General features: G+C 34.7%; 1 protein-coding gene across 1 annotated transcript in view; it reads left to right on the forward strand.

Annotated features, from left to right (window-relative positions):
- Window positions 1-2,599: 2,599 nt before the first annotated feature.
- Window positions 2,600-15,677, forward strand: part of LOC132721994 (poly [ADP-ribose] polymerase tankyrase-like) — a 52,532-nt gene continuing 39,454 nt past the window's right edge. The window contains 10 exon segments of the mRNA XM_060706386.1: window positions 2,600-2,750; window positions 4,344-4,469; window positions 5,201-5,402; window positions 6,247-6,427; window positions 7,188-7,315; window positions 9,215-9,274; window positions 10,400-10,432; window positions 10,976-11,093; window positions 11,827-11,944; window positions 12,554-12,726. Of these exon segments, the coding sequence (XP_060562369.1) occupies window positions 4,356-4,469; window positions 5,201-5,402; window positions 6,247-6,427; window positions 7,188-7,315; window positions 9,215-9,274; window positions 10,400-10,432; window positions 10,976-11,093; window positions 11,827-11,944; window positions 12,554-12,726 (1,127 nt within the window). The 5' untranslated portion in view covers window positions 2,600-2,750; window positions 4,344-4,355.

Below are 15,677 nucleotides of genomic sequence, written 5' to 3' on the forward strand. Positions count from 1 at the left end.
GTATTGAATTGTACAGTACAAAAATATTTCTTACGTCACATACGTTTTGTTTTCTTTTTTCTTAAAATACAAAAACAGGGTATATGTACTGCAGTGTTTAGTGAAAACAGAATCCTAATTATAAGCCGATGAAAGATATTATAATATTAATTTGTTGGAAATGTAGTTCATAATTTATTATGTTCACTTCAAAACATATGCTAAAGTTGGCCTAGCTACTGCTCTGGTTAAATTCAAGTGTCTTACGGTCGTGCTCTGTGGGTAAACTACAAACACATATAATTGTATGTACGAGGTTCTCGGCCCGATTTATTTCCGGTAGTCAGAGAACCCAACTAATGGTCTTACTTTTCAATATAATCGCCCTCTACACCAATGCACTTTTTCCACCTATGATCCAACTTGTTTAACCTTTCAATAGAACTCTCCCTTTTGGTCCTCAAAGAACTCATTGACCGCCTTCATGACACCTTCATTGCTTCGGAAACATCTACCACTTAGCTTAGTTTTTCGTTTCGGAAACAGGTAGAAGTCAGAGGGGGCCAAGTCCAGAGAATATTGGGGATATATTGGGGATGGTGAAGTATTTCAAAGCCGCAATCAGTTGCAGCAGCCATCGAAACTTGGGATGTGCGAGCTTCCGCACTGTCGTGTAGGAGCAGAACGCATTGAATCAGTTTGCCCCTTCTTTTACGCGCGATTTCTTGACGCAGACGTCTCAATTCGTCTGCATAATACGTACCGTTTATGGTACGACCTTGCTCAAGATAGTCAATCATGATTATCCCCTGACTATCCCAAAACATTGAAGTCATCATCTTCCCTGCTGATGGCACCCTCTTGAATTTCTTCGGAGGGGGTGAGCCAGGGGCCAGATGGTTCCAATGCATGCTATGTTTTTGTTTTTGAAATCAGGTTCATCCTCGTAGCGAGACAAAAGATAGAATATATCTTTAAATGTCAAGCCTGGTCCGTTTCTGGACGTCAGTCAACTGTCAAACTGCGGAAACCTTTGACATGCCATAGACATAAGTCAGAATTGCCTGAACTGAACCGAAGCTTATACCCACTTCCCTAGCAATGCTTCGCAGGTCTTGCCTTCTGTCGGACATGACCAGATCGTGCACTTCTTCGTGGGTGGCCTCTTTTGGCCGCCCGCCCAGGCCGCTCATCATCTCCAATGTTCTCCCGCCCCCTCTTAAATTCAGCAGCCCATTGTTTACCGTGCTATAGGAAAAGGACTCCTACCCAAGTGTATCTGTGAAGTCTTCATGGAGTTCCTTGGGGGCATCCCTTTCTTACAAAGGTACTTAATTACGGCTGTTATTTCAACTTTCTCCATTTGGTCTAAATGACACACACCCTTCGATCTTCTTATCAAAGCTAGTGTGTTGATGTAAAACCGCGTGTAACTCGGTCAGTAGCCTAATCTTCAATTGTATCATAGTTTAGGGACCTTTATATTGAAAATGTGTCAGAGTTCAATCGTATACATATACATGCACAGTGTGTTTACTTGAGTGCAGGCATTAGTTACCCGCACTCCAGAGCATGCCAATTGATTGGCTCATTTGTGCTGGGGTTTACTTATTGTGACGGCAGAGAACGGGAAAGCGATATAGCAAAAAAAGGCCAATATCATATTCAGATGCTCGTTCATTGGTTACTTTTTCTGGGGTTTCATATTGTGACAACAGACACAGTGTCATGATGTAAAAGAGAAAGAACATCAAAACACTCGGCAATCTGATTAATACTCGGGGGCTACACCCCCTCGTACAAATCAGATAATAAGAAAAAGGTATAAGCGTATTATAAGAAGGGTCGATAACTCAGGTATATAATTTTATTATCATTTCGCATATTTGTATTGGTTTTGAGGCAAATAAACCCTAAATATGAATGCTATAAACATTTGACCTTGAGCTTAAAATCTCGATTATAATTATAAAACGCATTTAGAATATAACAATTGAAGTGGGGTGTCGAAATTGGATCGAAATTGAGCGATATTAATCTTATTTGTCGGCCAATTTCGACACATAGTCATAGAAATATTAAAACTTCAAATTCTCAAAAGTTACTACATGCATTAATAAAAAAAGTCTACATGCATTAATAAATAATTCAGACATGTTAATTTTCCAAAACATTATGTTATATAGATCTATATATATCTCTACTCGATTTCTCGTGTAGTCTAGGCGTGTAAAAAATAAATAATTTTTATTCAGCTAAACCTAAACTGTGCTTTTTTAAACTGCTGTTGTCACAGTACAAAAAAAATAAAAAATAAAAAATCTAAATCAATGCCAACTCATAACTTTTTATTACGCGCGCAAAAAGGTCGGAGTTTGATCGATCGGGTGAAACCGTAAAAAGTCGGAGAGACGCCGATTAAAAATGAAAACATGTGACCTTGCAAGCTGTTCCATCTTTTGAACATACAGATAATATAAAAATTGGCTGAAATCAGATCTATATTTATATGTTGATTATTTCAAACTCTTTGTTATATATTAAATTATATGAAACAATATTACGGTATAAATCACTGCTGCCAAGAGAATATCGATTGAAAAACTGTCATTATCTTAATAAATATTTTGCTTTCCACTGTGCGGAACAGCCATTTGGATAATGGCGACTATGTAAACCCGGCAAAATCGCACATTGGCATAAATTTACTAATCCCATATCGTTTAGATGTGTTTCAGAAAGACATAGTTATTGCAACTGAGTCAATACACGTTAGTTTCTACATTTGTATATGTTAAACGCTACGATTCTTTTTAGGAAACCTTCATTCGTACAATTTGTGCAATTCCATGTTTTTGTTTTGTTACCCCTCCCACACAAAATACAATGCATGGGAAGCTTTTAGAAAGCTGCATGGCAACTTTAACATACCACAGAAACGACTGTTGTCAGTTAATTACAATATAGTAGCGTCTATCAGATGTATATGCTGTGATTTTGTTATTTTCTTTCAACAGCTCAAACTGAATAGGGTCCACCAAATAGTCAGAAATGAGGTTAGATTTGGGATTTTACGTTGCTAAGTGTTTACAAACAGTAGCTTAATGTAGAAATTAGAGTTAAGTAAGATTAACCATTTCATTGTAGATAAAGCATCAAGTGTACCATAGTGTCACTTAATCTGTAATATGCTAAATGGATCAGGTGCCAGGGCTTTATTATATAGACGATGGTCCCTCTTCGTAAAGATCCACATCTATGTATTATTGTAAAATTGGTCAGTCTTGCAGGCAAAATATTGAGACTAGAATAAGATGAACATGTGTGAAAATATTGTAATGATACAACAGAGTGAATACTCAATCTGCATCCGCCACACGTAACTAAGATGGAGAAGAGACTGTGACGTCTCACAGTTAAAATCAGTATTGGCGTAATTGTGTTCCCGCAAGTTATCATAAGTCGCAGGATTTGATGCATCCTGGGTAAAAGTAGCCAAAATACTGCCATATTGAATGCCCGGAGGTACATCAACAAAAAAGACTAGTTAAACATATTTTACTTATATAAGAAGCAATAGTTATTTATTCTAAAACATACAAAACACACTTTTCCTGACTGGGATTGTGGGTCTGAATCAGACTCTTGTCTATTTTCAGAGTTTCCTATCCATTGTTTATATATCTGTGTTATTTATAAAAATTGCTGTGTTCTGGAGTGAGTCACCCTATTAATGTTTCTAGACTTAGTCTAGTAGTTACTAGTTACCTTGTTGTTTTAACTTACTGTTTACCAGAAGCCAAGCTTTGCTTGAAATTGTCTGAACTTGAAACTGTTATAAAATAATTTAATGATAATAAATAATAGCTACGAGCAGAATTCACTCATTTCGCATGTTGCATGGAATGATCCAAAATGCATTACATTTTATAATAATTCCCAAGTATTTTGATTTTGTTTAGAACGACAGAGTATTATGAAAATGAGTGAAATGAAGGTGTTAAAAAAAGAACATATCCTCCAATGCTCTCAAAAAATGAAATTGCTATTTGCTTTGGTAATGTGATGATGATTCAGATTCTTACTAGAATATGAACCTGCAACAACCGTCTGTTTTTAATCGGATAGTAATTGTGTCACATTTGTTACTACCTGTACCTGTAGTCTGAACTGTCTCCATGTGCCTGTTAAGAATTACGCAAAAAGGTAGTGCTACACAAATGGAAAAAAGGGCCGCTCTCCTGACAAAGTTATACCTGTGCTTCAAGTATGTATTATATTATTATCAAAATTGATTCATATTTATATGAATTTATGATCTATCATATATCTTTAATTCTTATATATTACATGTTATCTTTCAGTTCTAAATAATCATGCAGGAGGGTGGGACCTCAGAAAAAACTAAAGACACCAAAGTGAAGAGGGCTAGCCCTGAAAAAGCTAAAGAGCCTGAGGCTAAAATTGAAACACCTGGCAGTACCTCAAAGGTTAGTAAAGGTTTCCGCAGTTTTCTTTCAACTGTAAAAATGACTTAACTGAAGGTATGATCCTGCATTTTATCAGTTTTTTAAAAACAGTAAATAGATAATTATTTGATTAGAATAAACCAGTTTCTGTTCAGGGCATTTTTTGTCAAAAGTGTGAAGGTGCCTAAGGCCTGTTCATTTTGTAAAAAATGTGTTATGTCATAAAACTGTGAAAAAATGACATAATGTACTGTGAAAAAATGACATAATGTTAGCCATTTCGTGGCATTTTGAAACAGGAAGCAGTGTGTGATGAATGCTTGATTATAATTTCTGACCTTTGTAAAATCTGCTTTGAGTCGGTACTTTCACCCTGTAAACATGCGCAAATACCATTTAACTTGATTAAAACTTAACATGTTTGGAATTGACAAAACTCAAGTTTTACTGGAAGGTAAGCAATGAATTTTGAAGATGAGGTCCAGATATGTTGTAAAATCTCTTTTGAAATTGTGAATTTCTTTCCGCTGCTTTGTGAAAAAGGTGATATTTTGAATTGTGAAGGGGCTGATGTCCGGCCCCTGTTATAAAAATGCTGTTTGCTGCAGCTAGATTTATAAAAGGCATTCTATATATCAGAAAGTTTTACAAACAAAAATGCATCTGTTGTTAACGTTAGTCATTTTGAGAAGAATGACCTTTTATCCAGAAAATTATTGTTTATCCTAACTTTAATACTTTTATGAACACAGAGAAAGCGAAAGGCACCTGCAGCTGCCACACCAAGTGCAGACGTAGATCAGAGGACTCCATTAAAGCGTCAGAGAGTACCTGTGCAGAAGTTCCAGTCTCCTGCCGAAGAAATTATCCCTCTTCCTTCGACATCAAAGCAGAAGGATCAGGCAGAGTTACTGCATAAGAAAGGATGTTTCCTTGGCGTGAGAGGGGAAGAAGGTATTGTATGACTTACTGTCTTCATAATTTGTGTTTTGAATGTCCTGTTGATGGTTAAAGTAATATATATCATTATGTTGTTAATGATAAGTCATATGTATAAAGTATGACAGTTCAGTTGACCTGGCTCTACTGTGTGTGTGTAAGCTGGTTGTTTCTTGATAAAGAGTTAAACTTAAGTGAAATCATCAAGATTAAAGGTATGGATTTAGGTTGTTGACATCAAAACACTGGACCGTTCCGGTTTTTCGTAGCGGAACATTTAGCCACACCTTTTCCATTCATTGCTAGGTCAACTGCTCACAAACAGTATCACAAACATAAGCACGTGTTCTTTTGTGCAAACCAGGTCAACCAGTGACTATGTATTATCTCACTGTAGCGATTGGATAACAAGTTAGCCAATTTACATAAAACTGTAAACACCGGAAAGGTCCCTTGCTAGAGGCAAGTTAGAGGTGGTGTTGGTTTCGAGCTGCTCAAAAGTTGTCATGAGAGAAAGCTATCATGCTCGCTTACAGAAAGTCTGCTTGTATATGAAATAATGTATTGAGAGGTACCTGAGGTCTTTCTATGCCTGTAAAAGTTGAAAAATCGCCATATGACCTATACTGTGTTAGTATGACGTTAAACCCAACCATGAAATGTATGATATGAAATATAGCTGGTGCAATTCTTTTTTGCATTTTCCTTGACCTAATTTTCTTTCAGAGACTGTCATTATTATTTCAGTGCTAAAATCGTTTATGCATGGTTTCAGACATAAACTGTATTTGAAATAATTCATATACTGTCTGTTATTTCTGTACTGCTAAAGATTTAAGATACTCTTTTTTTTTTTAAGGGTCTTTTTACCTGTGTAAGACGATACAGAATGTGTTTAGTAACACGAGGAAGTTTAAGATCCAGTGGTTGGATTTAACAGGGCCACCAGATGTGTATAAACTGGACTTTGCGGACAGCACTGATGCTGATTGTATACTGACCAATGTAAAGATGGAGCGTGTGGCCAGAGACACGTACAGGTAATGTCTACCTATGCTTACTTTAGCTGTTTTGATACACACAGAATATATTATACATCCAGCCTAAAATATTGCACAGAAAGGGCACCTTATGTTTTTTTCCTCCAGTAAAGCTGTAAAGTTGCTTGAAAGTAGTCATGTGAACTAACTGAACCCAAAGACCCAGAAGATAATATATAACATTACACATGTATTTTTGTCAGTGTATCAATTGCATTGTAAAGTTAAGTGTTTCAAGTTATTTTTTTAATTACATGAACACAGCGTGATTACTTTGTGTGCTTCCATTTCTCAACAAGAGAGTGGTGTAGACAATAATTTCGCTTAATAAATTGAATTGTCCTGTGAGTTGAAATTGCTTGCACCTCAGATCTGTCAAAGGATGTTGAATTGTTGTAAGAAGGCCATTCAGTTGACTTGTATAAGGTCTGTGGTTCTTCCCAATAATTGCATACTGCCAATACTTATGTACTGATTCTAATAGATATTTTTTCACCAGTAAAATATGGACAATAGTTGTATGATATAAACTTTAACAATTGATTGAAAGAAAACCCACTATATAAAGAAACATTAAAAAATTTATTATTTAAAAACAAAGCTAGAGGCATCTGTAAGTTGTGCTAGTTTTAAACTATTTAATTATCAACAATCAATTGATTTATTCTTGTATAGAAAGTGGAAAAACATAAGTTTTTGTTTGCTTTTTTTCTGAAAGGTTGATGTACCTTTTGATTTATATTCATTTATTTCTTAACAGATTACCAATAAAGGAGCAGACAAGAGTGGAAGAGATCTTACACAGAGCATTGAAGAAAGAGCGAGGTGAACCAATTGAGGATTTAGTTATACTTCCCTCAGAGTCGGAGGAGAATGAAGAAGATGAAGGTACTGTGTATGTTAAAGTAAATTTCTTGTGTCACATTTTAAACATGTATTGTTGGCGTCCGCGCCGAAGCGCGGCGCCCTTATGGAATGAAATCAGATTTTGTGAAAGGGCGACAGCAACTTCTCGAGCCTTTTAGTCGGTCATAATAAAAGCCGATCATTCCGATCGGTATGAGGGTGCTTGATTATTAATTGAGAATGAAATGTCGCGATATGTTACAATGAATAGCGAACTTGAGAATTTCGCAATGCAAATATTTTCAAATGAAATAACCTTTTCCGTCAATAAATTTGCGCTCTTCGGGGGTTTTTATTTATCAGTGGGTTATCATGGTATGTTATTGTTGTACATGTATCCTAGAATGATCAGTTGATGACCTAAATATTCCAAAGATCTATTTATAGATATATCTATTTATCACTCCTATCGGTAATTACCGGTCTCTCCCGGTCTATTTTGACCAGGATTTACTAGTGACCGGCGAATAGTACTACACGTTTATTGTCCGGTCTCTCCCGGTTTTGGAGTAGATGTTTGATATCGTTACAATTAGAAGAAAAACAACAATAGCGTGTTTCATTTTATCTATATGAGATAAAAACAATAAATATGTACACGGATTTATATGTCATATAAATCCGTGATATGTACAATAATTGAGAAAAAGGTACATTTTTATGGTATTAAAATGACATTATCAACTTTGAAACATTTTATTTAATTTGTTATCCGTGTTAAGATGCCGAGGAATTATTCAAAGTTACAAATTATATTTTATGAATTATTCAATTGATTGATAATTTAAAAAATGACAAAGAAAAATACAAATGTACATGGTTTAAGAATAAACTATATTATATATTGAAAGATCAACCATAATTTACTGACTTTTTCCAGTTAAGCTTTGACTTATAATCGTCGGTCAATATGACAATTGAATTCTTAAAATTTATTTTACAATTTTAATAAAAAAAAGAGTAGTAAAAACTCAGTATTAAAATAGCACATAAAACACAAAAAAGAAAAGAAAACAATATTCATAAAATTTGTTGGTTTTTTTTATTAAAATTAATAGATATTACAATTTTTGTATAATAAACAATTATGCTCAACATGATCAACATGGTAATATAATCAGTGTCATATTTTTACTAACTTAAAGTGTGAACAGATAGCTTATAATTAAGAGGGGGTCTTCGCTAATAGCGATAACATAATAAGGGACAATTACAAAGGCGTGGTACGTGTTGATCATGCGTTACACATGGATTATAAATGATTGCATACATGTATATCCGTTGCTATTAATAACCACGATCATAAAGAAATAACAAGTAATATTCTAATCTCTAGCATGCCAATCAAAGTTCATAATGAACAATGTCTTTCGTCCGCTCATTCATAAGTGATATACATTTCTGGTAGTTTATAAGAATATCTTGTCATCATATGTGTACTATTCATCTTCACTTGCTGCATTTCTTGCTTGGACGCCCTTTGATGCTTTGCATCAATGCTTTTCTTGTTTGTTTACTGTAACATCTTCATTTATTTTGTATGTAGTTGATGCTTTTAATTTATCTTATTATTTTGTGCAATGTAGCATTTGTAAATGTAACCATTGCAGTCAGAAAGATATGGATTTTTAGAAATATTAGCCTATTTCCATCTATGTATAATGTTTTTTTTAGCTCGGAATTAAAGCACAAGAATTGGTATGTGCAATAATTAGAAAAAAGTAATAAAAATGCACAGGTGAATGTATCAGAAGTGGTGGAATTGCATTTCAGTAGTAGTTTCTAGTTTAAACATTTCTTTTAGACAGTTTGAGGTTTTCTTTATCAATTTTAATTATTGTACAAATTATTTATAAAGGAAACTGTTAAATCTTTTTATAGACTGGGAGGATGAGACACCAAAGAAATCAAAGTCGAAGAAATCAGCATCTCCTCCTAAAGGTATTACTGTAATTAGTGGTGTCACGATTAGAAAAAATGCTAACCGTTTAAACAACGAAGTATTAGCTGTGTTAAACGTTTAACTGACCCTACTTATAAAATCCTTAGATGTTCAACATTAACTTTGTTTCTTTATGACAAGATATGCCATTTTGTTGTACTCAAAATGATGACAATACATATTTGAAAATGGTGTAACTATTTTCCACTAGGGCCGTACCGTAATCGATCAGGTCAGGAAACATACATTGCTGAGTACAACTAAAATACAAACAATTGTCATATCTTGTTAAAATAAAAGCTAAGGTAATATTTCGAAACAACTTTTAACTTATTCGCCCCTTTGTCAAATACTAATCTCGGTTACCTGTTTTTAGCTAAAAACTGACTGTACCTGTTTAAACGGATAAACATGACGCCCCTAATTGTAATCTATAGCTAAATACATATTCCCAATTACCTCAGTAATAAGTATAATTCTGTGGTGTAAATCCTGTTTTTCTTTGACGATTTTGTCAACAACCTTTGAATTGCACTGATGTTGGCTATTACATGTTACTTCATTTGCCCCTCACCGCTGTGGGTTCGAATCCCGACAGGGACTTTGGATTCTTTCATGTGAGGAAGCTATCCAGATGGCTTACGGAACGTCAGTGGTTCTACTCAGGTGCCTGTTCGTGCCTGAAATAATGCACGGAAGGGCACCTGAGGTCTTCCTCCACTAGTAAAGCTGGAATGTCGCGGTATGACCTATACTGTGTCGATGTGACGTAAAACCCAAAACAAAACAAGCATGTTACTTTATAGTGCTGTTACACAAATTAGAAAGTTTGATGCAAAAAAACTACATGATAATAATGTTCTGATTGTATTGATAGTGACTTGACGGAAGTATTTATCGAAACATGAATTTGATGGAAAAAGCAAAAATTATGCTCTTTTGCAAGTAATTGCTTGTTTCAAAGAAAAATTTTCACTTTTAGATGTAAGATTCTTTTAATTTTTTTGGAAATTGTGAAAAGATTAGTCAAAGATAGATATTACCTGTATATTAATAACTGGAAGTTGGATGCTTAGATATTCCTAATCAACATGTTTAACACATAATTGCATTTTGCTTTTCAGAGAAAAAAGTCAAGCAGTCTAAATCAGAAAAAGGTAATTTATTTCTGTGAAATTTGGCTGATAATATGTAAATAGTTGCTGATCATATTTACTTTCATTTGCCTTGAAACAAGAAGTTTTATATGATTCAATACTTCTCGTCTTGATGATGACATATGATTAGTAGCTTAATACTGCAGAGTTTTTCTTTGGAAAAATAATGTTTGGGGTCATGTGTGGTCATCTTTTAAAATTGAAGCTATTTCAATCACAACATAGTGTTGCATGAAATAATTTTCAAAAGCTTTATTGTCAGGGAAGTCAGTGATGGGCTAGAGGAATATGTTGAAGACCTCTGATTAATGTTGAATTCGGCTGGCTTGCTCAAGATTGGCAGTTCTACTTCAGTGTTGAATAATTCTTCACAAGTGAAGTTGGGAAGTTACCATATGGCTTAAAGGATAAAATATTGTTATTTGACAAAATGAATCAGTTTTCTTTGAAAAATCAAAATAAGTTCTCTTTGAAATATGGAAATACAACTTGCAGTCTGATACGGAAGAAAAAAGCTAAGTTTTTATGTATTTTCTGATTCAGGGAAAAAATCCACTACACCTAAGAAAGTGAAATCAGAGAAGAAGAAAGGACCCGACAGAAATCTTCAACCTAATCCAAAGATAAAAATTCTGGATAAAGATCCATTCTTTGAAACCAGGTATGACTTCAATTATTTGATTTCAGTATAGTGAAATAATGGCTGTACATACAGAATAGGAACAGGCTATACTTTTGGCAGATCAGGTGTCTCTAAAACTACTAACAGACAATTTCGTATTTTAATAAAGAGCAAAGCATTTGTGAAGGCTAAAGAACTCTGTTGTACCAGTTTTTAAATGAGTTTTTTATGCCCATTTCTGTGAATTTTTCTTTGTAAAGGGTATCATTTCTTCTAGAAATTCATATGAAAATGATGGCATTGGAGTTTAAAATTATTTATTTGAGCTCAATTAGGATAAACGCTTGAAGCCTATTAAAGCCCAATCCCTTGGTTATTTCCTGGAGTGTCATATGAGGCAGGTGTCCACAGCCTCAGGGTAAAGGTATACATACCCCAATAACCACAAGGCCGAAGCTTCTCCTTGAAAGTTTTACATGACTTAAATTTCAAAGCAGGTGAAATTCATTAATTTTATATGCACTGGTTATTTTGTATTAGAAAGTGATTGAGATTTCTTTTGTACAATTTATATAATAACAGATTGCCCATCCATATATTCTGTTAAAATGCTGTTGAATTGATTGTATTTTCAGCCTATATATTGAAGTATCATCCATGCCCCTTGGCCGAATCGGTTGTTTTCTGTAGGGAATTTGTTGACTTAGATAAAATGAAAACTGCAGTAATTCATATGGTTATAATTGTAATGCTGTTTCTTTTTGATGTTCAGAGAGAAAACGGAGTTTGTTTCCAAATCAAATCAAGGAAAACTGGCAATACGTGCTGTGCTTCTCAATGATAAGAAACTACTGAAGTCTCTTATTGAAGACAAGGAAACTGTCTACAAGGTAAAACATACTATTATATACATGTATACTGTTGTATTTCTTGGGTGAAGGGGTTGTTGTTGTGTTCATTTATAATTGATTAGAAAATAATAGAAAGCATTTAATATTGAAAATAAAATGAATATGTAGTGGGGAAAATATGAGACTCCAGGCAGAAGATTGTTTTATACATGTAGTCTACATGTACATAACACATGTACATTACATGTATGGACACAGTTGTGGTTAAACACATACTTTTCCATTGACATAACATTCAAATACTTTTACATTAAAATACTATTCATGATTTATATTTTTAGTGTGAGTTTTGTTTCCCAGATAAAGATTCTATCTACTCAGCATTGCTAGAATTTAATTATTTTTGTTCAAAATGGTTTTATACACTAGCTGCCAAAACCCTCGAATCTCATCACATCCAAAAAAATCAAAGGTATGCATGTTAAATGCCACCAACTGTTTGTCCGGAAAGTATTGTATTTTATTTTGTCCTGTTTCATACAGAAGGGCTACCAAGATGACTTAATGACTGTGATTTGATAAATTAAAAGCTTTGTTATATCATGTGATGTGCAACTTAGTAATGAGCTGCTTGACTTTGGTTTTCAGTTGGACGAGATGCGTTCTGTTGAGGTGAGCAAGAATGCCCTACATTATGCTATAGAAAAGGGAGACCACGAGGCTATCAAAATCTTGGTAAACGATTTCTTTGTACAGGATAATGAACGAATCGAGAAGGGGACACCACAGTCTGTGCTTATACAATCTAGTGATAAAGGAAGGTAGGTGGCAGACATTAACTTATTTTATTGCTCTTATATAAACCTATGCTTATTTTTACATTTAGTTTAAGGAGAAATGCCTAGCTTAAAGGAGAGTATCAGATTTGTAAGTCAGGGTTGGCTGGTTCAACCCTGGCAAAATATCTCCATGGCAATTCAGAGCAATTTTTTGCCAAAATTGTGAAGGGTCCTGGGTCTGTTCATTTTGTGAAAAAAGCACGATATGTCATAAAATTGTTAAAAAATGACATAATAATAATATCTGTCATATTTTGCGGTTCGGATCCGAATATACGTCCCGAGGTGATCCGCCAATTGGGCGGTAACGAGGCTTGCTGAGTTACCGCCCATGGGCGGGTGACCGAGGGACGGATATTCCGATCCGAACCGCAAACATATGTCAGTTATTTTTTCTGGCATATTCTACCATATTCCATTATATTTTATATTCTTTATCGTTATTTTCAATGAAAATTTATATCATTACAACCGTAACTACTTTCATTCAACAGCGTATGAATTACAAAATCATTCATAACGGTAAAATGACGTCATCTTTATCGTGCCATTGTACAGAACGCAACTCATCTGGAACCTTCCATGCCAGTTGAAATTTCCGGCATTGGTAAAACTAACGGAAACGCCAGTCTGATATGCAAGAATAAAATTTGCCATTTAATGAAATTTTGAAACTGGAAATGATGAAGCTTGATAATAATTTCTGTAAAATCTGCTTTGAGCTGGTACTTTAATCTGGTAAACATGCACAATTACCATATAACTTGATTAGAACTACTTACTTGTTTGCAATAGGGAAAAATCAAGTTTTACCAGAAGGTAAACAGACAAAGTCCCAAAATTTTATGAAATCTCTTTTGAAATTGTGAATTTTTTCCCGCCGCTTTGTGAAAAAAAAAGGTGCAATTTTGAATTGTGAAGGGGCCTGTTATCGGCACCTGTTATAGAAGGAAAAAATGCCCTGCAATTGAATCTCAAACATTGTGTTGTATGGTCATTGGTCTTTCACCTCTGATTCAAAAAGCATGTGGGATTAGTAGTTGATCATGTGTGGAGAAATTGGTAAATTTTGGTTATTTATCAGGGAAAGCATGTTGGATGTGAGAAAATGCAGAGATATGACCAAAAATGTGTTAAAATCAGCATTCTAACAAGACCCGCATTTTTGTGCCCCCACGTAAGTGGCGGGCATTTAGATTTACCCTTGTCCGTCCGTCCGTCTGTCCGTCCGGCCGTCCTTCCGTCCGTCCTTCCGTCCGTCCGTCCGTCCGTTCACTTTTGTGTCGCACATAACTCAAAAAGTATTTGACCTAGAGTCATGAAACTTTACAGGAATGTTGATCAGCATGTGTAGTTGTGCACCTGGGTATTTTCGTCTGGATATTTTTAGTATTTTCAGAGTTATTGCCCTTGACTTAGTAAAATTTTGCAATTTTCAACTTGTGTCGCATGTAACTCAAAAAGTATTTGACCTACAGTCATGAAACTTTACAGGAATGTTGATCAGCATGTGTAGTTGTGCACCTGGGTATTTTCGTCTGGATATTTTTAGTATTTTCAGAGTTATTGCCCTTGACTTAGTAAAATTTGGCAATTTTCAACTTGTGTCGCATGTAACTCCAAAAGTATTTGACCTACAGTCATGAAACTTTACAGGAATGTTGATCAGCATGTGTAGTTGTGCACCTGGGTATTTTCGTCTGGATATTTTTAGTATTTCAGAGTTATTGCCCTTGACTTAGTAAAATTTGGCAATTTTCAACTTGTGTCGCATGTAACTCAAAAAGTATTTGACCTACAGTCATGAAACTTTACAGGAATGTTGATCAGCATGTGTAGTTGTGCACCTGGGTATTTTCGTCTGGATATTTTTAGTATTTTCAGAGTTATTGCCCTTGACTTAGTAAAATTTGGCAATTTTCAACTTGTGTCGCATGTAACTCCAAAAGTATTTGACCTACAGTCATGAAACTTTACAGGAATGTTGATCAGCATGTGTAGTTGTGCACCTGGGTATTTTCGTCTGGATATTTTTAGTATTTTCAGAGTTATTGCCCTTGACTTAGTAAAATTTGGCAATTTTCAACTTGTGTCGCATGTAACTCAAAAAGTATTTGACCTAGAGTCATGAAACTTTACAGGAATGTTGATCAGCATGTGTAGTTGTGCACCTGGGTATTTTCGTCTGGATATTTTTAGTATTTTCAGAGTTATTGCCCTTGACTTAGTAAAATTTGGCAATTTTCAACTTGTGTCGCATGTAACTCAAAAAGTATTTGACCTACAGTCATGAAACTTTACAGGAATGTTGATCAGCATGTGTAGTTGTGCACCTGGGTATTTTCGTCTGGATATTATTAGTATTTTCAGAGTTATTGCCCTTGACTTAGTAAAATTTTGCAATTTTCAACTTGTGTCGCATGTAACTCCAAAAGTCTTTGACCTACAGTCATGAAACTTTACAGGAATGTTGATCAGCATGTGTAGTTGTGCACCTGGGTATTTTCGTGTGCATATTTTTAGTATTTTTAGAGTAATTGCCCTTGACTTAGTAAAATTTTGCAATTTTTAACTTGTGTCGCACATAACTCAAAAAGTATTTGACCTAGAGTCATGAAACTTTACAGGAATGTTGATCAGCATGTGTAGTTGTGCACCTGGGTATTTTCGTCTGGATATTTTTAGTATTTTCAGAGTTATTGCCCTTGACTTAGTAAAATTTGGCAATTTTCAACATGTGTCGCACATAACTCAAAAAGTATTTGACGTAGAGTCATGTAACTTTACAGGAATATTGATCAGCATGTGCAGTTGTGCACCAGGTATTTTCGTCTGGATTTATTTAGTATTTTTAGAGTTATTGCCCTTCACGTAGAAAATTTTTGCATTTTTCAACTTGTGTCGCAAGTTTCTCAAAAAGGATTTGACATAGT

The sequence above is a fragment of the Ruditapes philippinarum genome, unplaced genomic scaffold (genome assembly GCF_026571515.1).
Source record: "Ruditapes philippinarum isolate M1 unplaced genomic scaffold, ASM2657151v2 ctg3762_1_1_1_1, whole genome shotgun sequence".
NCBI lineage: Eukaryota > Metazoa > Mollusca > Bivalvia > Venerida > Veneridae > Ruditapes > Ruditapes philippinarum.